At 36.9% G+C, this 27,779-nt stretch overlaps 3 protein-coding genes across 8 annotated transcripts; all 3 read left to right on the top strand.

The window, feature by feature from the left end:
- The first annotated feature begins 367 nt into the window (after nucleotides 1-367).
- On the top strand, nucleotides 368-6,694 carry LOC116115798 (phosphatidate phosphatase PAH1). Of its 5 annotated transcripts, XM_031401930.1 has the most exons (12): nucleotides 368-591; nucleotides 687-795; nucleotides 865-2,474; nucleotides 2,573-3,168; nucleotides 3,274-3,347; nucleotides 4,373-4,457; nucleotides 4,592-4,678; nucleotides 5,107-5,179; nucleotides 5,641-5,684; nucleotides 5,793-5,921; nucleotides 6,017-6,115; nucleotides 6,206-6,694. In XM_031401930.1, exons 3-12 carry the CDS (start codon nucleotides 1,010-1,012, stop codon nucleotides 6,260-6,262), a joined length of 2,709 nt encoding a protein of 902 aa, XP_031257790.1. In that variant the 5' UTR covers nucleotides 368-591; nucleotides 687-795; nucleotides 865-1,009; the 3' UTR covers nucleotides 6,263-6,694. The 5 variants fall into 5 exon arrangements, 4 of the variants coding, with proteins under 4 accessions (XP_031257790.1, XP_031257789.1, XP_031257792.1 ...); XM_031401929.1 differs by having other exon boundaries at nucleotides 687-2,474; XM_031401932.1 differs by having other exon boundaries at nucleotides 687-2,474; nucleotides 2,576-3,168.
- A 472-nt stretch (nucleotides 6,695-7,166) lies between these two features.
- On the top strand, nucleotides 7,167-15,142 carry LOC116115848. Of its 2 annotated transcripts, XM_031401977.1 has the most exons (18): nucleotides 7,167-7,465; nucleotides 7,571-7,783; nucleotides 7,882-7,977; nucleotides 8,811-8,863; nucleotides 9,050-9,146; nucleotides 9,377-9,450; nucleotides 9,695-9,788; nucleotides 10,102-10,212; nucleotides 11,232-11,308; nucleotides 11,947-12,013; nucleotides 12,459-12,524; nucleotides 12,828-12,935; nucleotides 13,085-13,215; nucleotides 13,403-13,469; nucleotides 13,595-13,659; nucleotides 13,732-13,825; nucleotides 14,144-14,214; nucleotides 14,329-15,142. In XM_031401977.1, exons 1-18 carry the CDS (start codon nucleotides 7,316-7,318, stop codon nucleotides 14,678-14,680), a joined length of 1,986 nt encoding a protein of 661 aa, XP_031257837.1. In that variant the 5' UTR covers nucleotides 7,167-7,315; the 3' UTR covers nucleotides 14,681-15,142. The 2 variants fall into 2 exon arrangements, 1 of the variants encoding a protein (XP_031257837.1); XR_004125733.1 differs by lacking the exon at nucleotides 13,595-13,659 and having other exon boundaries at nucleotides 14,329-14,396.
- A 2,952-nt stretch (nucleotides 15,143-18,094) lies between these two features.
- Nucleotides 18,095-19,219, top strand: LOC116115866 (probable membrane-associated kinase regulator 4). The gene has a single exon (XM_031401994.1). It carries the CDS (start codon nucleotides 18,149-18,151, stop codon nucleotides 19,148-19,150), a length of 1,002 nt encoding a protein of 333 aa, XP_031257854.1. The 5' UTR covers nucleotides 18,095-18,148; the 3' UTR covers nucleotides 19,151-19,219.
- Nucleotides 19,220-27,779: the final 8,560 nt, after the last annotated feature.

Here is a 27,779-nt window from a genome sequence, read left to right on the forward strand (position 1 = left end):
GAGAAAGAGAAGTATTGGCTAATTTAATTGGTAATATCAGTCGTACTCAAGAAAGTAATTGGTTTCAATTAGGGATAGTAATGTGAAAAAGAACAGGGGCATTTCCTGAATTTCATAGAACCTTCATTAATTAAATTTTGTTTCTCTAGACAGGTCCACAACTTGGTGATGCCCCGGTTCCGTCCATTCAAACTAGTTTACACGAAATCCTATGAAGACCCAACAAAAACATCACCATTTGTATCAGCACCGCCAAGGTATTTCTGTAATATTATACAACCTACGGGACCAATTGATTATTTCCTTCTGAGGATTACCTATTTATTGAGTTAGACAAGAAAGGTTTCTGTTTCTTGACTCTGGTTTTTTTAATAAACCACACAACCCTTTAAAAAAGTACAAACTTCGAAGCCTCCAAGAATCTTTAACTACCCAGAATTTATAATACACGAAACAGAAAGCATAATTGAAAATTCAACACAACTACCTTTACGTTGACGAAGAGATAGAGATAGATACAATCATTTTTTCGATTCTTTTGAGCTGCGAGATTAGTTCCGTCGTCGGTTGTATCGATTTTTTTTTGAATCTGTAAGTTTAACCGCCTTCAGTTTTTCTTTTCTTTGTTATGTCAAGTTTGGGAGATTGATTGCAACATCTTTTCTTATTCTTGTTTGGTTGCTCAGGAAATCTGGGGAAAATCTTGAATGGAATTATTTGATTGCTTTCTAATCAATATTCTAAGTTTCTAAATTTGGTTGATTGGGTGTGAAATGGCGGCTGGATTATTCCAAAGTTTCTTTTTTAGTGGCATTTGTCTTTTGTTTTATGTCTATTTATTCTTGATTTCTAAATTTAATGCAGGTTCAACATAATAATAACCTCTTGAGTATTGGGAAAGAATTCTTTTTGGGGATTATTTGATTGAAAACAAAGATTAGTCGGTGAATTTTAATAGGGTTTAGTTCATTTTTGTAAAACTTTGTGAGGTTATTAGTAGGTCAATGAAATGAATGTGGTGGGCAAAGTTGGGAGCCTAATTTCTCAAGGTGTATACTCTGTTGCCACCCCGTTTCATCCCTTTGGTGGTGCTGTTGATGTGATTGTGGTTCAGCAGCAAGATGGGACTTTTCGAAGCACGCCTTGGTATGTGCGGTTTGGTAAATTTCAGGGTGTTCTGAAAGGAGCTGAGAAGTTTGTCCGCATAAGTGTCAATGGCGTTGAAGCTAATTTTCATATGTATCTTGATAATTCTGGGGAAGCATATTTTATTAAGGAGGTTGATTCTGGTAAAAGTTGTGAGGCAAATGGGAACATTGAAGCTAATCCTGATGACAGTAGTTTTCTTGATGCTAACATTGGTAATAGAATTGAGGTTTGTAGACTTGAACATAGTGTCTCTGATTCTAGGGTGACTCTATTGCGGGATGAGTGTGATTCCTCCGCTACAGACAGACTTCAGAGGGCAGAATCTGATGGTGACCGGAGGTTTTATGAATTTCAAGAGGAGCAATCCTCTTTGGAGGGTTCCGTTGAGTTATCTGATTATGGGTCTAATCGGTACGAGAGTTTAGATACTGAGAATTCTCGGGAATCACAGGGTTCAGATTCAGCAGTTATCTTGGTGAGTGTTGATGGTCATGTACTGACAGCTCCTGTCTCAGCATCAGAACAGTCTACCGAGAATTTGCAACTAAGTACACCTCAATTTCATTTGGGCCCTGGTGACGAGGCTGATTTTTGTGAGGGCAATGGGGAGTTTAGTTCAAGTGATAATATATGGGCTGATGATTATATTAGTAAGTTGAATTCATCTACAGCTGATATGGCTTATGATAGTATTCGCAGCATGAATGATGATGATATTGCTTCTGGCCACCAGCTAGAAGTTTGTGAAGAAGTGGGGGAACACACATGTCAAACCCGTGAAACTGAGAACATCACAATGAAGGAAGGAGATCCTAACTTACATATTGAGTCTACTTATAATAAGAAGGAAGATGTTTTTAAGAGTTGTTTGGAGCTAACAGAATTTTCCAAACAGGTCGGAAATGCTGATACAGAAGAGAGGGATACATCATTGGAGGTTCAGAATTCTCAGGATCAATTTCTTGAAAGTCATTTAATTGTTAATGAAACTGAAGATGCGACTGTTGCATGTACAATTGATGATGGGTTATCTCCCTCATCTGTTTCTGGTTCTCCTGCCAACAACGGGTCTCTGAATCTACAGGTTGAAGGAAATTTGACTGAGAACATGGCAGTGGATTCAGGGAGAATTGATCATGCAAGGGAAGCTATTGATTCTGTTATTACCAACCCAGAGTGGAAGGATGAACAATTTGGTACATTAGCAGCAGTCGAAGGAACAGACAATAGTTCTGAAAGACCTGTGCCCAAAGATGAATATTGTAAAAGCGAGATTGTGGAACCCCTAAGAACAACTTCTGGTGAAGGAAATTTCTCAGGCACAAGTAAGGACCTCCTATCGGCTTTAGTTGTAATGATGGAAACTTGTATCATTTATTGATTCTTGTTGATTACTTATTTTTATTCATTCATCTTATATTAGCAGGGTTTGAGATATCACTCTGTGGGAATGAACTTCGCGCGGGGATGGGCTTGGATGCTGCAGCTGAAGCCTTTGATTCACATCGCATATCAGAAGATGAATTCAGAAGCAATGCAGCTTCAATTACTAAGAACGAAAACTTAGTTGTCAGATTTAGAGAGAGGTACTTGTTGTGGGAAAAAGCTGCTCCTTTTGTTCTTGGGATGGCTGTATTTGGCCTAGAATTACCTGTTGACCCAAAGGATGCAGTTCCTGTGGAACAGGAGGATACACAGAAGTCTAAGGATGATGAATCTGGAGTTACCTCCACTCCTTCTGGACGCAGATGGAGGCTCTGGCCTATTCCATTTAGAAGAGTCAAAACACTAGAGCACACTAGCAGTAGCGCATCAAGTGAGGAGGTATTTGTTGATACTGAATCTGGTTCACTGAGCCTACAAGAAACTTCAACATCTGATGGCAACGTTGAGTCTCCTCACAAGCAATTTATTAGAACCAATGTTCCCACAAATGAGCAGATAGCATCTCTGAACTTGAAAGATGGTCAAAATATGATTACTTTCAGCTTTTCTACCAGGGTTCTGGGAACACAACAGGTCTGGTCACTATCTGTTATTAAAACTTTTTCAGATGAAGATTATGATTGCTGAGTTGTTTTTATTTATTTTTAGTTGCTGCTGATTCACATTAATAATAAACAGGTTGATGCTCATATTTACTTGTGGAAGTGGAATGCTCGAATTGTAATTTCAGATGTTGATGGAACAATTACCAAGTAAGCCACCTAATTTCTTCTTTGAATAATCTTCTGAATTCTTGTTTCTTACTTGCCACAACTTTCTTAGTCAATTAGGAGGAGACAGCCGTTACTTAATAAATTTTCATCCATAAATGCTCTTTCTCCCTTGGGAAAATGAAAAATTTCCTTTTACAAATTAATAAATTGTAACTACTATCCTAATGATTTTGGTGGACTTTGTGTGTATACAAATTAATAAACTAGAAACTATTTGCACATATTATTAAAGTTACCAAGTAGAACAAATTATTGGAGTTATCAAGTGTATGCACATATCATTAAATTTTTCAAGGGAACCAAAACGAAATGAGAGAAGTCTATGACTCTTGTTTGATGTTTGATCATCTAGGTTATTGTCATCCCTTGGCCAAAACAAGCTATGTCTCCATTTGTGAGTTAAACCGGGCTTTATTTTAACAGCCTATGTCTGTTGTGTTCTCCAATTACTTTTTCTCCTGTATTTTATTTTACCTTACTATTTTCATAGTCATTGGTCAAAGCATTTGACAGAAAGGTTGTCTATATGCAAATACTTGTACAATCTGCTGGCAGTATGGGTAATTGGCAATGCATTTGAAATCATCATAATACGAATGTTCATTAGTGTAGCCTTAATGCCTTCAGCTGTAATGAAAAGTATTGAAGCTGGAGAAACTTCCTCGATGTTGATCTCCTTTTCAATAATATTTTCCTCGTAAGGTAGAGCCTCCAGGTTCATGCTGAAACTTTGACAAGTGATTGACTGATTGAGTTATAATCCTGGTGCATAGGTGTTTTCTCTTGGATATGATTGTCTTTTTCTGATTTTTTCTTATTGCTGAGTTTTTAAAATGAATGATTTGTTAGTTTTCATTTATCTCCAGGTTGTTTGATCATTGCTGCAGTCATTTTTTAAACTGCATAAGCATTCTCATGCAGACCTTCTGATCTTCGATGTTTTGTCTTCCAATTAAGTATTATTTATCGTGAATTATGCATTATGTTGATGCATTTTCTTTCAGGTCTGATGTTTTAGGCCAGTTTATGCCTTTGGTTGGAAAGGATTGGACTCAATCTGGTGTGGCAAGACTTTTTTCAGCTATTAAGGTTTGCCACTTCTTTGATCTCCTGTCTTATTCCATGAAATAAAAAGATAGGTGAGATGCATTTCATGCATCTGGAACAAAATGGATTGATGTTGGTTGATTGACATTGTATGATAAATTTTATGGACATTACAGGAAAATGGATATCAGCTACTATTTCTGAGTGCACGTGCTATTGTTCAGGCATACCTAACCAGAAGCTTTTTACTGAACCTGAAGCAGGTGCTCAAATGACCTGGTTTTTGATATACTCATCTACTACTATTAATAATAGTGTTTATTTGTTCGCAATAGTGACTATAATTGTAAAGAGTCAAAGTTAAGAGGAAGTAAGATGCACTAGTTTCTTTTGTGAGATGGTTGGCACTGGAATTAGAAATTTTTAATGTGGTTGGATCAACTGTGGTCCGACAATCGAGTCCGATTAAATAGTTGTGTTTAATTCATGCCTGAGAAAGTATCAGTGGTATATAAGTATATTTGGCATCTCTACTCCCTGAATCGTATCTTGGGCTGCTATTGTGGGTGGTGGTTTCCCTACTGGCTTAGTTTGTCTTCTTTCTTGCTTTGTGCTGGGCTTGCACTGTTAGGTTATGCCTAGTATGTTGAGAGGATAGCAAAAGCTGAATTGATCTAGTCTATTCTTGCAGGATGGAAAGGCTTTACCCAATGGACCTGTTGTTATTTCACCAGATGGACTATTTCCGTCATTGTACCGTGAAGGTGAGGTCTTTTGCTTTTGGAAAGTTATTTGATGCATTGAACTAATTGCTTTAGCTTTATCTTTTCAGATGCCGGTCTTTTCTTTCCTGTGACATCATGATTCTATTAGAACATTCTGATCACTCTGAAGCATCTTTCATATTCTTGGTCACATGAATAAATAACTTTGGTGTGTTAATTTCAATGTTAACATTTTTCACAGCTTTGATATACAATTTTTGTGCATGTTGTCTTGGTTTGTCATGGCCACGTAGAGGAAATACATTAGTCATCACTGTATCATTGACCCTTTTTTGAGGAATGTTGTTTTCTAAGTAATTTGCAAACAAAGTCATTTCTAAATTTCGTTAGATTTGCATCCTTTTTGTGCATTGCTAGTATGCTGGCTATCCTTTTTTTGTTACATTTTTTTCCACTCCCATGGCTGATTTTTTTTTTTCCCCTCTGTATGCTGATGGCAGTTATAAGAAGAGCCCCTCATGAATTTAAGATTGCTTGTCTAGAGGTAAATATCATCAGATCAAATCCTATTATGTTGAAGCTGATAGCAGCTATCCAAATCCTTGTTTCCAACTTCTCACATTATATAATCTCTCAAATTTATTCTTTGCAGGATATTAAAAAACTCTTCCCATCTGACTACAACCCATTTTATGCGGGCTTTGGAAATAGAGATACTGATGAACTCAGTTACAGGAAAATTGGCATCCCAAAGGGGAAAATTTTTATCATCAACCCTAAGGTACAAATTTTCCTGATAGTGTATTTTATCTGAAAACGGGATCTACAAATTATTTCCTGAATTTCATCATTCTAATAATTCACTTGAAATTACAGGGTGAAGTGGCCATTAGTCATCGCATAGATGTTAAGTCATACACATCTTTACACACACTCGTCAACGACATGTTCCCCCCAACCTCATTGATTGAGCAGGTACAATTCATGAAGGTCGAAAAAGAAGGCTATTGCAATGGAATGTTTGTTTATGATTTGATTATAACAGTGGTTTTTATTACTCTGCAGGAAGATTATAATGCATGGAATTTTTGGAAAGTTCCATTGCCAGATGTTGAGATTTAGTTGATTGGTTATACAAACGATTCCTTTGTACCAATGAACGAACGAAGATGATGATCAGTTGCCTGAAAACACGAGCGAAATGTAGATAGAAACTGACATCCTTCCTGTTCGACGCTATCTGCAACTGGATTTGATGCTAGTATTGGCTCATTTATGCGACATTTTGATGGTGTTGTGATTTGTATACATTCAGCTGGGTCTTTTAAAGATAGTTGATAAATCTAAAGCTCTCAATTCAAAATAAAAATACCCTCCCAGCTCGTTGATACATAATGTATGAGTATCATAGTATGCGCCATTGGATCTGAAACTTAAAAAAGTTTTCCCAACTGTTGTAACATGTAACTTATTTAGCATAGTTTTTGTTGCTTCTCAAAGCGTATGGCATTTGCAATGTAAAATGAAAGCAACAAGTTTTCAACTGGTGATTGGTGTTAACAACTCTTGTGCTGAGTGATGATATATAAAGCCCAAAATTTCATTTCAAAAACCTCCTTCATCCGTTGATTTTTCATTTTCTGAAATTTATTAAAGAGGGGTGTTATCGGAATTTCACAAATCACCTTTTAAACATTTTTTAAATAATATAATTTTTTGTTTTTAAAAATAACTAATAAAGCGACTTGCAATGAATTTTGACGGTAACATGGTATGTAAGAGAGAATGGGCCAAGCCCATTAGCAGGAATCCTTCTACACCGCTGAAGAGGTAATATGGGCCAGGCCTTTCGTGTGCTTTTTACAGTCCGGCCCAACTAAAGTCAACCCAGAATACAACAAAAAAAGGTCAACAGGTGACGTGGTTAAACAGTAGCTAGACAAGATGCAAAACATGATCACGAGGACGCGAAACTAAAGGCATATGACTCGTGCTAAAACCAGAAAACGCGCTTACGCTCGACTTTTCTAATTTTTCTCATAAACATTTGAAATGACCACAACGGCTCATGAATAGGTTTCCATTTCCATTTTTCATTACGATAATAAACAAAGCAACACGAAATAGAACAGAAGAAGTCTACAAGATCAACATTTAATACCCGGATTATCTGACATGTCTTGGCTAAAAACCGCGGTGAATAAGGCCGTCGAAGTTGGCGGAAACAACAACCTCACACGCACCGTTTGGAGCGTTGCCGATTCCGTGGTTCAACAAGCCGGAAATGCCGTCACTGAAGGCGCTAAACTCATCCAGGACCGCATTGTAATTTTACTCTTGACTGATATCCTCTTATCCTATCTCATCAAACCTTAAGAAATTTTTTAGCCTGCTTTTGAAGTGTTTGTGTTTGTTGTTTTCGCGACTTAGGGCGCTAGGAGTTTGAAAAGCTTTAGACAGACGGTGAAAACATTGGAAGAAGTTTCGGTGTCGTGTAGAGGGATAGAGAGAGTTCAGATGCTAAGAAGATGGTTGGTTGCTTTAAAAGAAATCGAGAGAGTAGCTGCATTTTATCTTGCAAAAGATTCTCAAGACCAGCTCAATTCTGATGAGTCCAAAGATTCTCCTCGGAAACCTACGTTGGTGAGTTATTTTCTTTTTCTGTTTTTTTTTTCTTTATCTTTTTGTAAAGTCGCTCTGGTTTTTTGATGATTGATAATTTTGTGTGTCAATGTGATCAGGTTTATTATGCGGACCCTGATATGGATTGTGAGCCGAGGAATTTTGGTGATGTTTTCCTTTACAGTCAAGCTCTTGAAGGTGTAACAATGTCGATGGTAAGTTCAATAAGTATCAATTAGCTTGGATAGACAACTGAATTTTAATCCACTCTAGACTAAGTTATAGTGTATGCATATATTAATTCTTCTTTGAATACTCGTATAAAGTAATATAGGGCTCTCAAGCTGAATGGAAATCTGTTAATATGAGAGGCCTATAAAGCATATTGAAAGCCAAGTACAAACTTTGTTTTCAAAATTAAGGTGACTGTAACACATTTATTCTATCTCGATGATTAAGTGTTTAGGAATTGATTGAGATCAATAAGGAAGCAAATTGTGGTCATTTTGGTAAGGAGAGCAAAGGTTGACTAATGATTTACTTGGTGTTCTTGGATGATACTATTAGCTACTGTTTGAACTTCATAACTCTTATAAAATGCAAGTTATGACCTTGTAGAACAATCTGTATTTATACAGAATTTCACTTTTGTTTAATATCAATTTATATTTGGGAATTTTTCATAGCTAACTTCAAACTCAAGAAAGGTGTTTATATATTCATGGTTGATTCAATTTTCCATTTGATTGCGTCTCTCACTTCATTTTTTTCATTTAATAGTAGTAAGAATAATGCATTGTGTATTTATAATACTGTTCTGTTTATAGTTTTTTTTTTTTTTTTTCATAAACTGAATGGGTTCTACTCTGCCAGCTTGAGCTCTAATTACATGTTTGGTGAAATTTGGGATTGCTCCCAGAAAGCCATAGCATTTCTATACTCACTAATCACCTTTAAGTATAATGTCTTAATTTCAAGTATTTACCTGGGCTTTGTATTTGCTGATCCATTGAGTTTAACCGCAGGTTTATACTTTTGTATGATTCAGATTCTTGAAGAACCAACCGAGGAGGAAGTTTCACTATTACTGGAGATATTTGGGTGATCTTTCTCACTCTTCTACTTTATTTTTAGTGTCTAATTACGGTTTTGCTGGTGACGTTGTGGCTTGAAGTTGTCTTTTTGGTTTCTTCGAAGAAAACATGAACATATTTTTAAGGATTTAGTGCTACCAGCTTCATATATTTTGAATTCTACTTAAACTTGTTTTGGTTTGGTTATATACAGGCTTTGTCTTGCAGGAGGAAAGGAAGTTCACAATGCATTAATTAGTAGCATACATGATTTAGCAACAGCATTCTCAAATTACCAGGACGAAGTACTGGTAAGGTCATCTACCATGTGCCTTTGGCAAACATGTGCAAATATCAGTGAAAATTTACTACTAATTCTACTCTTAAAGATATTGAACTGGAGAGGAGCATGCATGCATTTTGTTAAAGATGCTCTCAATCTTATGTTCTTAGAATGGGTCGTAACAACATGATCCTGGGTGATCCAGAATATAACAAGTGTTAATATTGGGAACTTATAACCCCCCTTTTCACACTTCAGGTAAAGCGAGAAGAGTTACTCCAATATGCTCAAGGTGCAATTGCAGGCCTGAAGATCAATGCAGATCTATTAAGGTGGTTGAGGATAATATACATGAATACACATTTCTTCTAGCTTAAGATCTTCACTAAATTTCAATTTCATTTGCATTTCAGTTAGTCTGCGACACGTAATGCAGATAAGGGGTCTTTTCTGTACTCGAGCTATTGGTTTTTGACCTTGCTCAATTGAACTGATGAAATTTTTTTACTGACACACGATGATTAAGAATGGAAATTTAATTCCTTACCTCCACTTGTTTTTGCTCTCTGCTCTCAGAATAGATGCTGAAGCCTGCAGTCTAATGGAAAAACTTGATAAAATAAAGCCAATTCAGCAGCTCTCGAATGAAAGTGATAAATTATCTGAAGAGGTAAGGTTGATTCAATTAATCATGAATGCTTAGTTATATAGATATAAATATATCTTGTAGCTACGTCTGTTAGTCGGACTTTATCTAGAGTCCTATTGCGGTGACATCCAAGGTTTATTTAATACCATGAAAACAAAGCAACTTATCTAGTTCTGTAGCTCATTTCAAATATTTTGATTGTATATATCTGTCACTATACTGCTGGGTCTTACCTCTTCTATTCAGTTTTATGCTTCTAGGGGGGATCAGGCAGCTTCCAAGTCAGAATCTAAAATGCATATTAACTGAACATGTTGCTTGGCATTTCCTGCAGGATCTAAAAGAAGCTCTTGGGCAAATTCAACTGTGTTCCAAGTTGGAAGAACTCTTGTTAAAGAAAAAGTTTTTAAGCAATGGGGATTCTCCAGAACTTCATGCTGAAAAGGTTTGAGTTTCTTTTGATATCTGTAATTTAATTTAATTTAACTTTTTTATTTCAAAATTTTCCTCCTGAAAAGATGTTCATCGTTTGTTTATAAGAGGAAAGTTGGTTCCCAGCGAAGCATCAACCAAAATTTGAGAGACCATGACAATTGATCAGTTAACTGTTCTCATTTTAGGTTGACAAAGAACGAAGGTGTTTCTAAAGTGAGTGACCAAATCTGATGTTAGGATTAGTTTGAATGGTTCTGAGCCAAGTAGCTTTTTTATTTTTGTTTAGGAGGAATAGTCCAGAAATAAAACATCAGGCTTCTTCTCTTTTCAACACAACCTCTAAACTCTAGTTTAGTATTTGTGTAAGGCGAGGACAATGTATCTCCATGCTTTCAACAGACCCAATGTATCTCCATGCTTTCAACAGACCCATGCTTTCAACAGAAACATGTTTTGTGTTGAGGATCCATTTTCTTTGAGCCATGCAATTTTCCCTGTTATCTTCCTTACAGTCATAATGATTCAGGTTGCACAACGCTGTTGATTAAACCATTTTGATGAGTGAATATCTGTTCTGCTTCAAAGTTTTACAATGGAGCCTTTTATACATCACACATCTGGTTGAAATATATGATTGTCAAATTTGGTTAAAGATCCATCCTACCAAACGTAAACTAACTATCCAAGTATAAATGATTTTATTAGGTTTAAAAAGGGTGTGTTGGAAAATGCACATGCACACGTTTTACTTTCAAACAAAGCATTTTTCAAATATGTTTTGGGGTAAACAAGTTCATTCAAACATAATATTGGGCCATGTCTACACAAACTAATAAAATAAATAATTATGATCCCATTTTCTATATTTTGCCAATAAGTTCTTCTACAAGCTATCTATCCATTAAAAGTTTATGGTTATGGCAGCCGGAAATGGTTTCTCTTGGTCTTACATTTGTTTACTTCATGCCTAATATCGCTAATCTGCTCCTACTGTTGTCGATAATGATCCATGATCTGTTTATCTTGTAGGTTCATAAATTAAAAATATTCGCAGAATCACTTGCTAACTCAACTTCACAAGCTGAAAAGCGCATTTTAGACCACAGGTTTCTATTAAACTATCTCAGAACTGCTTTTGTGTGTATGCCCTTGTTCTTGTACTTGTAATTGACTTTGCCTGTGTGTATGAGAGAGAGAGTATCTGGACCGTACTTAGAAGAAATGAGAAAGAATATGGGAATCCAGTTTTGAGTTACTATGTCAGCAAAACTTGTGTGGGGCATGAGAGTTCTCATGAGCAAGCTTGTATGCTTGCTTGTGTGGCTGCTTGCAGGCTTATATTTTGAAAATTCATATGTAGTTAGAGTGGTCCTTTTGTTATCCGGATAAGAAATGTTTATTTTTCTTAAATATGAATGTTATTCTATTTGCATATCGAGCTTGAGAAATTAATTAATTTATTGATAATATAAATCAGGTTCTTTTAGATCATGACATGTAAAGTGGAATTCCTAACCATTTTTAACTCATAGTTGAACAATGTTAAAATGTGTAGTTACTACAATAAACATTATCTCAGATGAAGTTAATAACAACAGTGAAAATGTCAAACATTATATGGATTTTTCTTAATATCCATTTCTTTCTTTCCATTGATTTTCCTTTTTGTTGCTTCTTGACCTCTACAGCATTTTATTTAAGTATAGGATATTCTTATACTTTTGACTCCCATCTTTTTAATCAGATCTCAGAAAGAAGAAGCACTTAACTTCCGTTTGGCAAAAGCCAAAGAAATTGGCCAACTTGAGAAGGTGAGCTGCCTAACTGGTGCACCTCCTTCAACTTACCTGGGGACATTAATTTAAATACTACTAGATTCTACTGGCAGATCTCTGTTTTCCAATCGTTTCTTGAATCTTTGCATCTTTATATGCTAGTTCTGCATCTCTTGTTACTTGTTAGTCAAATTTTGCAAAGCTCCAATCAAGTGGTACTTGTAGGAAGTTTCACACCTGTGCTAAAATAATCTCTCTCATCTGTCCCAAATATAAAAGGAAAATCTGTCTTCATTTCAAGAATATATTTTTGAGTAAATGAAAATTGAAAGTTAAGCCTTCTTGGGGCTAATTTATTTGGATAATTGAGAATGCTTGTTTATTTATTTATGTTTAACACCATGCTCACTAGGAAGGTTATTTGTTTCTGATCTAGTTTTTTCCAAGAAATATTAAACACACATGTCATAGCATTTTCCAGGAGTTGGCCACCGAGATTCGAGAGTTTGAGAAGCAAAAGGATGAACTTGAAACTGAATTGAAAAAGGTTCTTAAGTTTTATCTCCATGTGATTTTATTTGTGTTATTGTCAAAAGCATAAACACTTTTGCAAGATTTAGTGATGTTTGATATTTACTCAATTGAGTCTTAGTTATCCATATCCTTTCATTTCTGTCATTTTTGTTGCTATTTACCTAAAGCTGTGTGTTTTGTGACCCGTGAAAGTGAATCACTAGTGTGAATACCACCGTTTCATATTTTGCAACATCAGTCCAACAAGTTTTGTTAGTCTGATTAGTTTCTTTCCTATCGTCTACTGGCTAAATTCACAGCATGGTGTTTGGTATAGGTCAGCACCTCATTGGCTGTTTCTCGTGCTCGCCTTCGTAATGCCAGGGAAGAACGAGAGCAGTTTGATGATGCCAGCAATGAGATATTAATGCACTTGAAATCAAAGGTATCCTTACTTTCGTTTTTGCTTTAGGAACTATTGATATTAAGTGTTTTAAGAATTTGTAATCCATATTTGGCACAGAAAATTTAGAAACTAATGTGGATCCATTTTATTAGTAATCCCTAGTCTGTTTTCAAAATGTTTTATAATAGGAAGATGAGCTTTCAAGATCAAGTGCTTCATGTAAAACAGAAGCAAATGTGGTCAATACATGGATTAATTTTCTGGAAGACACCTGGAATCTCCAGACAGCACAAAATGATAGCAAGGAGAAGCAGGTCAAGTATGTCTCTGTTTTGTCCTGCTCAGTAATGAATCTCATGCTGTTCTTATCTCTCAAAAATCAGGGATTGGATTAATATCTCATTGTTTGCTTTGTGCTTTTCACTTGCATTCACATGTTCACCTCTTAACCTATCATGATTTTTATTTTTTGTTTCTGATGATTTTAACATATGCACATGTTCAAGTGGCGACTTGGGGAAATATGGAGATCATTTTGTGATTCTGGTTATTCATCTTCTCTCTGCCTACAAGGTAGACTTGCTAAGATTGCTCTGTAATTATGTATCGCTGGTTGCTGTTTATAACTTTTGTGTATATTCTCCTTTTTTTCTAAAAGGCATCTTTGTTTTTTCTGGTGGGCGTGTGTGTTTAATTAGGAACAACTTGGACTCTCAATCACAAGTATCCATAAACTTGTGGATAAGTTGCGATTAAATGAAGGGTATCATGCTCTGTTCTTTTACTTGTTTATTGCTCCATTAAATGAAGAATCCTCATTGCTTTTAAAAATCAGGTCAGAAATAGCACGGAGGATAGACAAGGAAAGTCCAAAAACAATAATTATAAGAAAAGGTCTTGAAGAGGAATATTTGAATCTTGAAGCAAAGGTAATGATGCATCTTCATATGCATTTGCATAAACTCTTACATAATTTAGCTACTGATTAAAATCAAAATGTTTATTTTTCCTATCCTTTGTTAATGTACGGGGAGTTCAGCTACTGTTTTAAAAACAAAATGCTTACTTTTCCTATTCCTTTTTTATTTATGAATTTGTATTATGCCCGTTTTCCCCCAATGTATCATCCTAAAGAGTTATATTATTTTGTAGTGGCAGCAATTGGGTCTGACGCTGTCATGGTTATTGCTTATTTCCTATTATTATGAGATGTATTCCTTATTATTTCCCCCCTCCCTTTCTACTAGTTTTTAACCACGCTAAGCATAGTGGATGCAATGCAAAAGCAGTTTTACATGCAGAGTGAAGGCATTTACAGGTTCACTTAATCTTCACTTTGTGCTTTTTTTCTTTTTCCTTCTTTTACATTCACTGCCATGTAACACATTGACCTAATCTGGTCGAAATGGAACATTCTATACTCTTGATCCAGGAAAGAATTTGAGAGGGTCAAAGAGCTATTTGATGCTCTCGCAAAAATAAAAGAGGAATTTGAATCCATTGAGAGACCAACTTTGGAAGTTGAGACTCCAACACGAAGACCACAATTGCCATTGCCCATTAAAAATTCATCTCCTACCTCTGGCCAAAATTCTAAAACACAGAAGAACAAACGAGAGAAAATTGAGTTTTACTCAATTAAGAGAGATAAAGTGTCGGATGTGACTGCAGAACTGGAGAAACTAGATTCAGGTTTTGGGAGGAGTAGCAGAGACAACTCCTCGGAGGAGATTATTGATTGGGAGTTTGATGCATTTGACAAGGATCTACACATCAGTGGTTGACCAACCAGGAGAGATACTTAGTATAGATATCTCTTTGTTATCTAACTTTATAGCACGGTGATACACATTGAGAAGCGCTGATTTCTCCATACCAAATCCAAATTCAAAGGAAATTTACGATGGAACTGGATTTTCATAGATTTATATGATGTGTATGATCTAAAATCTGATGACCAAATGTAGATAACTCTATGTTATGTGTATTCATATATTATTTATCCAGCCGGCTTTTGCCTGGTGGAAGTAACTCTCACTTATAAATGAATTCCTGGATTAGTCATTACAAGATATCAGAAAGGTTCAATTGAGCAGGGAGCATTTGTTAGCCCCTCTCTTTCATTTGGTTAAACATGTTTTTAATTTAATGGTCTTGATTCTTTTCATCATCCATTTAGAGTTTGAAGGAACATGATTGAAATGAGTGTGATTATTAACCCTATGCCTGTGTTATTTTCATTTGTATTAAACAGAGAGATATTATAAAAATATAGACTTATATTATGCTATATTTCGTAGGTAATTCATTGATAATTATTTTTTTGGATGATCGGGAGTGTCTGACTTCAGGACCCTGGAATCACTAGCCGGGTAAAAGCTTTAGTGGTTATCTCTATTAACAATCGAGAAGGGATTTGAACTCATTACTCTTAAGTAATACATTTAAGAGTTCATATTGAACTACTCGATCACCCAGAGATAGTTTGATGATGTAATTGCGTATTGAGATAGCTTAAGTTGAAATGTGATTCAACAATGATTGGAAAGGAGTACTGAGTTCGGAATCCAAAAGCAATGGTATGACCTAAAAAGAAAAGCAGGTTTAAAGTGAAGCATCTATCGGCACTTTCCCAAAATGCTTTAATCTCTTTTGAGTGTGACTTTTAACAGGGGTGCTTCCTTAGTAGCCAATTACGCATCATGTGTGGAAGTATTCTACAAGTCTCACACAGAATAAAACCCATCATGACAAGGTTAAAACTTAAAAGGGTGAGCCTGAGCCTGAGCCTGAGCCTGAGCCTGCGTAACTCAGTCACTGTAACATGAACACCACTTTTTAGCATGGTCAGATCAGCATCACGTGCCCATCTGCTTCATGTGCTTGTCAGATCCACAAACAACTATGACTATATTTCTAATAGACTTTCAAAATGAAGATGACATGTAAAACTTTATGTTTAGATGAAATCCCAAAATAAAAAATGGATGAGATTTATGTCTAAGATGAATGAATTGAACCAACAGAATTGGGTTATTGCTATAATTGTATCAGTTTAAAGTAATGGGATATATCTCTTGATTGTAACAGTCGTTAAAAAGAAACAGAGAGTTTGGGGGCAGAATTTAGGTTTTGAAAACTAGGACAACACCAAAATGAGGGGTATTCTAGGTTTTAAACAGTAAAAACTTCTAAATTAATCGATTATATAAACGTTTGTTAAATTGAAGAAACATATAACCTAGGCCATAGTTAGTTCAATAATAAAGTGGTGAAAGAGGGGACAAATAAATGCCCTCTAGCCTTGGATAAGTCATTTTCCATTCTTCAATGTTTTGTTTTTGTTACCCCCACTTTCAAATGTTGGCCTTTATGTTTGTTCTTAGTCAGGTCAACAGCCAACCTCTAGTTAAACATTCAATAGACATAAAAATAATCAAAGCTAAGCAGGTTGAAATCTGTCATTTTGACCTAGTCAAATGAAGATATTATACTTATACACATGATTCTTCTTAGCCTATAGATTAAATAATGCAAAACTTAGAATATTAAAATGCTGAAACTGAAACCAAATCTCTCCCTCTTTCCTGTGTAAAACATACACTCACACACTCTATTATTGAATTTATGAATTGAGAGTTCAAAAAACTAGGTTTCGAGAGATGGGTTACTTTTTTATGATAATGATTATAAGTTTTTGTTGCAGAGAAGTGTGTGGATGTTTAGGAATAATAACACAACCTTTCCACTTCTACTTCAACTATAATATCATGATATACAGCTCTAGTTACTAATAAATTAAACAATTCCAGTCTCCGGGGCATTAATAGAGGTGGCTATTAGGATTCTTTGGTTCTTACCTGATCAACAGTTTCAAAATTTAGAGGATTACTTGAGATGCGGTTACAAACTGACTAAGATACTTTCTATAATAATAATAATAATAAAATTATCAACCTTGGGTGAAACTATTGTGTGTTTGGATTTTTTTTTTTTTTCTTAATATCAATTAATGGTTTTTGTGAAAGCCGTCCAATAATATTAAATATACAAAATTGAGACAATGTAAGTTAATATGTATTGTTTTTCTGGCGTCAAAAATAGACATGTCAGATTTTTTCCTAATTAAAGTCTTCAAAGTTATGAGAGTTAACGACTAAAGAGCATGAGCACATGTAGATTTGTAAAGGGGTAAAAAAAAGCAAACAGTTAAACTAAGGAAATTAAAAAGCCTCAACCTATTTTTGTTTTCTATGATCGGAGTGTTTAGGCCAGTTTACGCATACCTTAACTAATCTTTCGAGACTTTGAGACTACCGTCGAGTAAGAATTCTAGTGGCTACTTTTATTAACACCCAAGGAGGGCTCAAACTCAACCCAATTAATTACTCCTAAGTGGATACACTTTTATGCATGTCAATATCATGATTTCAAATAAGATGAATGCTGATTAATACATTTCCACTCTACTTTCATTTTCTCAACACTGTTGAATAGGCTTTGAAGAGTCAATTACATTGAAACTATCAATAAAAACAAAAGAACCCACTGTCCCCTTCTCCATTGTAGTGGAAGATACTCACACTTCTGCATAAAACGTTTCAAATTCAAAGTATGAATACCATAACATCAAATCATCAACGCATGAGAGCTTGGAAAACTAAACAAGACAAACAAGAGTACTCCAGCTAGTTTATCCACTGGTTTTTAGTCCTTACCAAATTATAATGATTCTGATTCATGATTTGATCTCACATAATCCTGCTACATGTTAAAAGTACTGAAACTTTGATTTTTGGTGACAAGAAGTCTCAATCTGAAAAGGGTAAAGGAAAAAAAAAAAGAAAAGAATTTGAATAGTTTACCATTAGAATGCAGAAATTTAAGTTTTGGAAAAGATAGAAGTGAAACGAAAAGATAAAAAAACATAATTCAAACAAAAGTAACTGTATAGGAGCCACATATATACTGATGAAAAAGATATAAGCAAAGACATATAGGTCACTGAGTGTCTAGCTGCTGAATCCACATTTGTATCTGCATTTTACTATTTGGAACCATTCAAGATATTGAAAAAAGAAAAGAAAAATCTGACAATGGTTTTCAATATAATTTTTTTCACTTTCTAAGTTGTCTACATCTTTACTTTTAAGTGATGCACTGTCTGCCCTCCTCCTCATTCACCAAGCTCAGCTCTCCATAAGCATCTTCACACACAAGCAGAGAGAGAAAGAGAAAATAGTTCACATGAGATGGCCAAAAACCAAGCTTTATGTAATCATGTAGAAGATGATTATATTGATTTAGAGGTTAGTTCTTCCTCAAAGTTCTTGTGTTACTCCATCAACTCTCCACCACACAGCAGGGAGTTTGAGTTCCAAATGTGTTCTGTTTCTCATGACAGAGAGTCCACAACTACTCCTGCCGATGATCTTTTTTATAAGGGTAAACTCCTTCCTCTTCACCTTCCTCCTCGTTTACTAATGGTTCAAAAACTCACTACCTCTGAGAAAAAAACACAAGATTCGTCTGAAGAAAGCTGTGTCATTCCTTTTGTTACTAGCTCTGGTACTACTACAACTAATACGAGTACCCCATTAGAATCTTGTAATGTTTCGCCGTCAGAGTCTTCCAGAGTTAGTAGTGAAATTAACTCAGATGAATACTTCTTTGACTGGTCGACTGAAATGAGTGGTTTCATTGATGGTGATCAGTCAAAGAAGTCTTGGAACAGAAAGCTCAAGCTGATTAAGAAATCTTCAATGGGTCAAAAGCTCAAAGCATCGCGGGCATATCTCATGTCTTTGTTTGGTAAGTCCGGCTGTTCGGATGAGTTCTGCGCCAAAGCAGCTTGTGATGTTGAGCCAGAAAATATTTCAAAAGGCAACACTTGTTTAAGCAAGTCCCCGTTTGGAAAAATTGGTAATGATAGATACAAGATACCTACTACTTTCTCCAAGAACATTAAAAAGGAGATGGTTGAGGATGGTGCTAATAATGTCCACAGAAGGTCCTTCTCAGGAGCAATTCAAAGGCATTCTGCAATGAAGTGTTTATCTTCATCAACATCTACATCTTCATCTGGTTCTTCTTCATCTTCATCTTTTTCATTCAGTTCACTCAGGTTTTATGATTTACAGTTGCTCAAGAGGAGTAGCAGTGCGAATTCGGAGATCGAAAATTCAATCGAGGGAGCAATTGCTCACTGTAAACAGTCTCAGCAGTTGTTTACTTCAAGAAAAAACAGCAAATGAAGCAGGGGTTTGTTCACTATCTGCTTCAAGGATTTCAGTCTGTGGAGACCAAGAAAGACCTAAACTTTGCAGCATATGAATATGTTACTAATAAAAAGTGAAAAAAACCACCATGAAGGAGAAAGAGGTATCATTTACTGAACCAGAGTTGTTGATCATAATACTGTAATATTATGTGGAAAAAACCACTGAAGTCTTTTATTTGTTCAATAAAAGTTAAATCCTACATGTTTAGTTATCGGAGGTTTTATTGTCTATAAAAAGTGTAAGCGCCACTCTGCTATCCTCCTTTTGTACCTGTACAAGTTATTACTTAATGGAAAATGATAGAGTTATCGAAAAGTTTACACCGAATTTGTGCACCGACTGATGTGGAAAATTCTGACCGTTGATTAATATTAACTGATAATAAATCAACGGTTAGGATTTTTCACGTCATTCGGTGCACACCCGTCGGTAACTGTAGCATTACTCATACTTAATTTAGTAAACGACATTTGCCCACTTAAGGTTTGGCAAATCTACAAGTTCTCACCTCTGGTTTCATAAATTACATATTTCCACCTTTAAATTAGCAGATAACTGTTTAATCTAATAGTTAAAAGGATAAAATGGTCATTTCAAAGATAAAAATTTCAAAATAACCTTTCACTTCTCAAATTAACCCCATCGAAAAATTTCAGAATAACCCTTGACTTCTCAAATTCATCCCACCGGCGATTTCAAGCCATTCCGACTTGTTCTCGACGCAGCTGACCTCTCTTGACACTATCATTACAATCCCCTCAACCCCCACATCAAAACCCCTAACCTCCTCTCTTTATTGAACCCCCCAATCGCCAGCCGCTACTCTTAGTTTCAATCGGCGTTTCATCCAAATTCCAATGGGTCTCGGCACTGGAAACCACCCCTAACACCACCAATAGCATCATTGGCTTCCCCCATCAAAAACCCCAACATTGCCAACCGCAATTGCCTACCGATCATCGCCGCCTCTCCCTTAGGTTTTCGCGTTTTGTCGCACCTTTTCAGCCAAATTCTGGCACCTCGCCGAGTTGCAATCGGGTGAGGAGGATAAGAGGATGCTGATGGTGGTGTTAGGGAGGTCCAATGGTGCCGGAATTAGGCTAGATTCTTGGCTTGGTTGGGATCCTCTGGGGGTTATTTGAGAGAAATTTGAGATGTAGGGGTTATTTTGAGAGAAAAGTATCGGTATTAATTTAAGGGTGGGAATCTGTAATTTATGAAACCAGGGGTGGGCACAGAGATTCGCCAAACCTTGGGTGGGAAAATGTCGTTTACTCTTACTTAATTATAGAGGCTTTGAGCTTAAGTAAACTCAAGATTTTCCAAATATAATTTAATTCTCCTCTCATGAGTTGTCAAGAAAGTCTCCCACCCCTGCTACTAACTTTGAAAAGAGTATTTGAGGCTATCATTTTCACATTTGATTAATGTTATAAGTTTTACTCTGTTTATAACTTTGAAAAGAGTATTTGAGGCTATCATTTTCACATTTGATTAATGTTATAAGTTCACTTTTATAAGTTTTACTCTGTTGATGACTACATTTCTATTGACAAGACTGAAATAGAACAGTAAAAAAACACAAGTATCAACCATTCTCCTAAGTGATGAAAACTTTATATAAAGTCACCAAAACTTTTCTAGTGCTATGGATTCTGTATAATCAAGGTGTTCTTTTTTCAACAACAATTCTTTTAGGCTCGTTGAACTAAATTTCAATGGCTATTTTAGGCTTTACCTACCGTCTCTTTTTCAACCAAAAAAACTGTGGGAAATAAAGCATATCTGTATAAAAGTGAGGAGAATCCATCCTTTTTTTTTTTTTTTTTTTTTCCCTTTTTTCCCTTTAGTAAAGGGGAAGTTCAGAGTCAAATCAGATGAAGTTACACAAAGTACAGTGCTGCATTATCTCAATCAAATGTAATTTTTTTTTTATACCAGATCAGAAGCTAGTACTAATTTATCCAGAAATTGCATCATTTTTAATTCCTTTCTGAAGTATTACAATATTTATAACGTAATGATTGTTATCACAACATGTCACCTGGCTGCATATGAAGAGAATCCACAGGCATATTGCATATAATAGTATGTCTTTGTAAAAATTTCGTGACAGGAAATAATATTATACCAAGATTGATTGATGTTTAATGAAATCTAATGTAGATCTATCAAAAGCAGACAACTTGTTCCTCCAGTTTACTGCTCCTTCTCCTGATTTTGACAAAATATTACACTAAGCAAAATTGAAGTAACTAAAATTCAAATAGAAGATTTTGAGAGGCAAAGTAATGAAAGCACACGACAACTTATGCTCTTCCCCACTGATGACATGCTTGTCTCCGCCGAGAACAGGGGAAGAACAGGCTGCTATGTCCTTATTGAAAACTCTAATTTCAATAGATTATGAAACAGACTGCTGACATGTGACCCACATTATCTAATTCTAATATCACTTGAGAAATTTGCCTAAGCGAGGCAGAATTAACGAAAAGAACAAGATAAGCAACGCTTTTCCCCACCGACGGCACATTCTTCTCCCCTTGGACGAGCAAGTTTCCAACGTCCTTGGTAAATCCTAGATTTAATAAATTATTGAACAGATTGATGACATGATAGCCCAATTGTCCAGATTACTTGAAAAAATAGCATATGACTCAGGAAGAACATCAGAAATGTACTGAAGGAATTGTATAAGCTACCATCAACAGCTTGAGAATTGCCCTTAGATAAAATATTCACATCTCAATTTATGACTAGCAATAACTAGATGATGAAATATGGAATGCTGAGGATATCCATGCTGGAATCAAGCAGTGATTGATTCGATTGATTGTAATAATTTGTAATTAAGAGTTTATTGTTTTTTCCTTTACAGTATTATTTCCTTTCCATATTGTATTCAAAGTCACTGTATAAATTGGCCAATGTACATTACAGAATATGATATACAAAATACAATTTTCTCTCTTTTGCTTGATATTCTTTGGCCCTCATTTCTGCCCTCTTATCAAGCTTTCTTGTAGGCATTCTTCGGCAGTCTTTTGTCCCTTTTGCCAACTTCAATCTCAAACTCTGACATGGTATCAGAGCAAACCTTTGCTTCCGCTACAATCCTCTCCAAACCATTGTTTTCCTAAACCTGCATAACAAGCAATAGAATTAGTTTTTTTTTTTTTCATCACAAATGGACCCAACCACAATACCAGACTCAGCATCCATAGCCACAAATGAAGGCCCACACAACCAAATTCCACCAGGCCCAAACACCCACATTGGTCCAAATCCTCTACCAGGCCCAAACACCCACACTGATCCAAATCCTCCACCAGAGCCCAACCAACAACCCGGATCCAGTTTTCAACCCGGCCCATTCCCATTTGGGTTTATGGGTCAAAGCCCTAACCCGATTTTTCAAATTCTTCCAGCCGCCACCGGCCGACCGGAACCAGGGGATGCCCTTTTCTCGTCGGTTTTCGATGGATCGAAACTGGTACTCGTCAAACAGCTGTTGGCTGGATCTCAAAACTATGCCACTTGGGCCAGAGATTTCCGGCGTGCTCTGGTAACAAAAAACAAAGAAGGGTTCATCGATGGAACCCTTCTCCAACCCGCTGAACAGCATCTAATCCATCACTGGATTCGATGCAACACCCTTGTTCGTGCCTGGATCAGCAACTCCCTAACCCAGGAGATTGTTGTCGGCTTGCCTCAGACAGAAAACGCTCATGAGATGTGGACGAACATCTGCGAGATGTATGGCCAACTCGATCTAGCAAAGCTTTTCACTTTGCGTAAAAACCTCCTGGAAATCAAACAACACAATCTTCCAGTCACGGTTTATTTCAATAGCCTTTCAGCGATTTGGAATGAGCTCGATGCTGTTGAAGAACCGATTGAAGGGCCATCCACGATTCTTCACCAGATCAGACACCTGAAAGACCAAAACAGGTTAATACAATTTTTACTTGGTTTAAATGACAGTTTTCTGGCTTTTCGCATGCAGATATTGGCTACGTCTCCTGTGCCATCTCTTCGGCGCACCTATCAACTGGCCGTCCAAGACGAAAGCCAGAGATCGGCTTCGTCTGACTCCTAATCCAGAACTGAAGCGGCTGCCTTCTCTGTCCATTCCCAACGGCGACAGAATGGACCACCTGAAACGAACACTGGACATGACAAAGGGAGGCTAGGGCACAATACTGGTGAACATAATAATTTATATGGGGGAATCAACGGTCCAGATGTGATCCCCTCATCCAACGGCTCAAGTCCAACTAGGCTTAATAATCGTTTGAGCCCAAATTTGGTTCCCAACCCAAACTCCAGAAATAGCCATATTTTTGCAGCTGGCCCAAACTCAGGCAGTAATCCGGCCCACGTCACAAATTTTAATTCTTCCCAATGGTCATTCAAGTCCAACAAAAATCGTTATTGCGATTTTTGCAAACGGAGGAACCACACAAGAGAAACTTGTTGGAAACTCCATGGCCACAACCAAAATCAATGGTCTAGATCTGCCACCGCCAATCAAGTAAGTCACCCTGTCAATTCTGAGAGTACCGCTGCGGTCCCTATGTTTAGCCAAGAACAATATCGTCAGATCCTGCAACTGCTCAATCAAAGTCCACAACCCAATTCCACATCCTATGCAGGTATATCCTTTTGTTCCAATATTACAAAAGAGAATTTTTGGATAATTGATTCAGGGGCCAGTGACCACATTGTTTGCGATCCCAAGCATTTTTCAAAAACATTTCCCATACCATACACATTGGTCCGCATGCCAAATGGGACACATGCACCAGCTACCCAATTAGGCACTATTCGTCTAAATAAACATCTCATTCTGCATAATGTCTTGTTTGTTCCTGCTTTTCGGTTCAATCTCATCTCTGTTTCGAAACTTTGTCAAGATAATGTCTGTCTCTTAAAATTTTTTTCCTAACAAATGTGAATTTCAGGACCGTTTGACTGGGAAACTGATGGGCTCGGGTAAAGTTCACCAAGGCCTTTATTATTGGATAGGTGCTCCTGATGCTAAAACTTCAAAGTCTTGTAACAGTCTTTTTAACATTAATAAAACTTCTTTTATTTTGCATCAACGCCTGGGTCATAGTGCATCTATTCCACAACCCAATTGTCCCATTTGCCCTCTCGCAAAACAGTCCTGCACAAAATTTCCCAAACACACACCTTCCACAAACCGTATTTTTCCTTAATTCATATGGACATATGGGGTCCATATCACACAGCCAATCACGATGGCTCTAGATATTTTCTTACCATTGTAGATGATTACTCTCGGGGAACCTAGGTCTACCTCATGCACTCTAAAACCCAGACACTCACTCATATCAGACATTTCTTGTCTATGGTCAAAACCCAATTTGATGTTTCAGTTCAACGAGTCCGGACAGATAATGCTAGGGATTTCTTCAACACCCAATGTTCGGAACTTTTTTCTTCTTTTGGTATTATCCATGAAAGCTCTTGTGTCTATACCCCTCAACAGAATGACATTGTTGAACAAAAACATCGACATCTTTTAGAGGTCGCCCGTGCCCTTAAACACCAAGCCCACATCCCTACTACCCTTTGGGGCGAATGTATGGTCACGCCCACATACCTGATCAATAGAATGCCGAGTCGGACTCTAGATTGTAAGACACCTTATGAGGTACTTTTTGGTAAACCACCTACAGTTGATCATCTCCGAGTGTTTGGGTGTTTATGCTACTCTACAAATTTAAAGAGGAATGATAAATTTTCTCCTCGGGCTATTCCCTGTGTTTTTATGGGTTACCTAATGCATCAGAAAGGTTATCGCCTATATGATCTCACCGCAGAGAACTTCCTGGTTTCTAGGGATGTGGTTTTTCATGAAGATTCTTTTCCTCTTTTAGACAGGTATCCATCTGACGACACCCAATAGTCTTCCAATTTTTTCGAAGATACTTCCACAGCAGACTTGTTCAACCCCTATTATACCATGCATCCCATTCCAAACATGGGACCCTCCCAGTCCACCTCTAAATCAGTTTCTACAGAGACACAACTTCCTGGTTCTTCTCCTACTTCATCTCCAGAGAACCAATTTTCTGATCCACCTCCCCTGGACAATACACCCATTGTTCCTGCCTCTCCTCAGAGACGTTCCACAAGGGTTACTCGCCCACCTGTTTGGACAGATGACTATGTTTGTCCTGCCCTCCAGCCTACCACAGGTACTACTTACCCTACTTCCAACTATGTTACTTATGATCGACTATCCCCTGCCCACAGGATTTGCATTAGTCAGATTTCTGCACACCAGGAACCATCATGTTACTCTGAAGCTGTTTCCCATTCACATTGGCGTCAGGCCATGGCCGATGAGCTCAGTGCCCTATCTCAGAATCACACCTGGGATCTTGTTCCTCGTCCCTCTCATAGGAAACCCATTGGTTGCAAATGGGTTTACAAGGTCAAGCATCGTGATGATGGCTCCATTGAGCGTTACAAGGCTCATCTCGTTGCCAAAGGTTTCACCCAGCGAGAAGGTTTTGATTACCAAGACACATTTTCTCCCGTAACCAAGCATGTCACTGTTCGGACTTTCTTGTCCATTGTTGCCCTTCGTGATTGGTCCCTTCACCAAATGGATGTTCATAATGCCTTTCTCCACGGAGATCTTCATGAAGAAATTTATATGGACCTTCCTCCCGGCCTTCGTAGACAGGGGGAGAATATGGTATGTCGTCTACACAAGTCTTTATATGGTTTGAAACAAGCATCACGGCAATGGAACGCAAAATTCACAGAGGCTCTAACTAATATGGGATTCACTTAATCTAAGCATGACTACTCTCTCTTCACATGGCACAAAGGTACCACTGTCATTGCTCTTATTATTTATGTTGATGATATCTTAATCACTGGGAACGATGAGAGTAGCATTTGCACCCTAAAAGAACATCTCAACAAACATTTCCGTATAAAAGATCTGGAGGAACCAAAATATTTCTTGAGCATTGAGATTGCACGATCCCCGGAAGGTATTTCTCTAAGTCAACAGAAATATGTTTTAGAACTTGTATTCGACTCTGGTTTAGCAGCATGCAAACCCAGCATCATCCCTGTGGAACAAAACATCAAGCTCACATCACAGCAATATGACCGTAAGACAGCCTCTTCAGAAAATGACACTCTGTTACAAGATCTAACTTCCTACCAGAGACTCGTAGGAAGACTTATCTATCTCACCATGACAAGGCCTGACATAAGTTATGCAGTCCACATACTAAGTCAGTTCATGCATCAACCCAAACAATCCCATATGGACGTAACAATCAAGGTGCTTAAATATTTAAAAGGATGTCCTGGATTAAGACTTCTCTTACCTCGAGATGAGAATTTCGACATCACAGCTTACTGCGATTTAGATTGGGGTACTTGTCCCATGACCAGAAAGTTTCTTATAGGATTTTGCATTAAAATTGGAGGATCTCTTATATCATGGAAAACAAAAAGGCAATCAACAATATCACTTTCTTCAGCTGAAGAAAAATATAGAGCAATGGTAAAAACAACTTGTGAGATTGTCTGGATTCTTGGATTAGTCAAAGACTTGGGAGTAAAAACAGGAAAACCAGTCACTTTGTACTGCGATAACAAAGCTGCTATTGATATCGTGGCAAATCTAGTTTTCCATGAAAGAATTAAACACATAGAAATTGACTGTCATTTTGTCAGGGAGAAAATTCAGGAAGGGATTATCAGGACTAGGCACATACGAACATCGGAACAACCAGCAGACATATTCACGAAGCCTTTGTGTAGTCGTCAGCATTCTTATTTATTACGCAAGCTTGGGGTTTTCGATATCTACAAACCACCAACTTGAGGGGGAGTGATGAAATATGGAATGCTGAGGATATCCATGTTGGAATCAAGCAGTGATTGATTCGATTGATTGTAATATTTTGTAATTAAGAGTTTATTGTTTTTTCCTTTACAGTATTATTTCCTTTCCTTATTGTATTCAAAGCCACTGTATAAATTGGCCAATGTACATTACAGAATATGATATACAAAATACAATTTTCTCTCTTTTGCTTGATATTCTTTGGCCCTCATTTCTGCCCTCTTATCAAGCTTTCTTGTAGGCATTCTTCGGCAGTCTTCTGTCCCTTTTGCCAACTTCAATCTCAAACTCTGACACTAGAATTAAAGTTTTGTAAGGATTCATAGCTGACAAGTGATAAAGGCAGATAGATATAGGCCTTTACAAACTCAGGGTTTAAACAAAGATGCAAAAATGTTGGAAAAACTGTCTGCCTTGAAAGGGAAAATGATGGAACCAGCTGAGATTATTCAGTCCGAAATCAATCAAGGATCAGAATACAAACAAGGATCATCGACTCAATTGTAATGATACTTGTATTAATAATCTGTGACAAAACTACAATAAAAGTAAATGTAAATGCAAATAGTATTAAGAACAGCAATAAACAAATGAGCACAGGCTGATCTTCGAGGGTCAACTCCTTCCAACAAATTCCACAATATTTTCTCTGATATCACACCTATTCTCTCTCCTTTCCTTTTATTCCCTTGATTC

The sequence above is a fragment of the Pistacia vera genome, unplaced genomic scaffold (genome assembly GCF_008641045.1).
Source record: "Pistacia vera cultivar Batoury unplaced genomic scaffold, PisVer_v2 Contig754, whole genome shotgun sequence".
Classification (NCBI taxonomy): domain Eukaryota; kingdom Viridiplantae; phylum Streptophyta; class Magnoliopsida; order Sapindales; family Anacardiaceae; genus Pistacia; species Pistacia vera.

Bases quoted from the DNA above. Each gene is read 5' to 3' on its own strand.
- LOC116115848 (XM_031401977.1), top strand. From the start codon at position 7,316: ATGTCTTGGCTAAAAACCGCGGTGAATAAGGCCGTCGAAGTTGGCGGA. The intron at 10,213-11,231 runs GTTTGAGTTTCT...TTTATCTTGTAG, and splicing joins CAGAACTTCATGCTGAAAAG to GTTCATAAATTAAAAATATT. The intron at 13,470-13,594 runs GTAGACTTGCTA...GTGTTTAATTAG, and splicing joins ATCTTCTCTCTGCCTACAAG to GAACAACTTGGACTCTCAAT.
- LOC116115866 (XM_031401994.1), top strand. From the start codon at position 18,149: ATGGCCAAAAACCAAGCTTTATGTAATCATGTAGAAGATGATTATATT.
- LOC116115798 (XM_031401929.1), top strand. From the start codon at position 1,010: ATGAATGTGGTGGGCAAAGTTGGGAGCCTAATTTCTCAAGGTGTATAC. The intron at 3,348-4,372 runs GTAAGCCACCTA...ATTTTCTTTCAG, and splicing joins GTTGATGGAACAATTACCAA to GTCTGATGTTTTAGGCCAGT. The intron at 6,116-6,205 runs GTACAATTCATG...ATTACTCTGCAG, and splicing joins CAACCTCATTGATTGAGCAG to GAAGATTATAATGCATGGAA.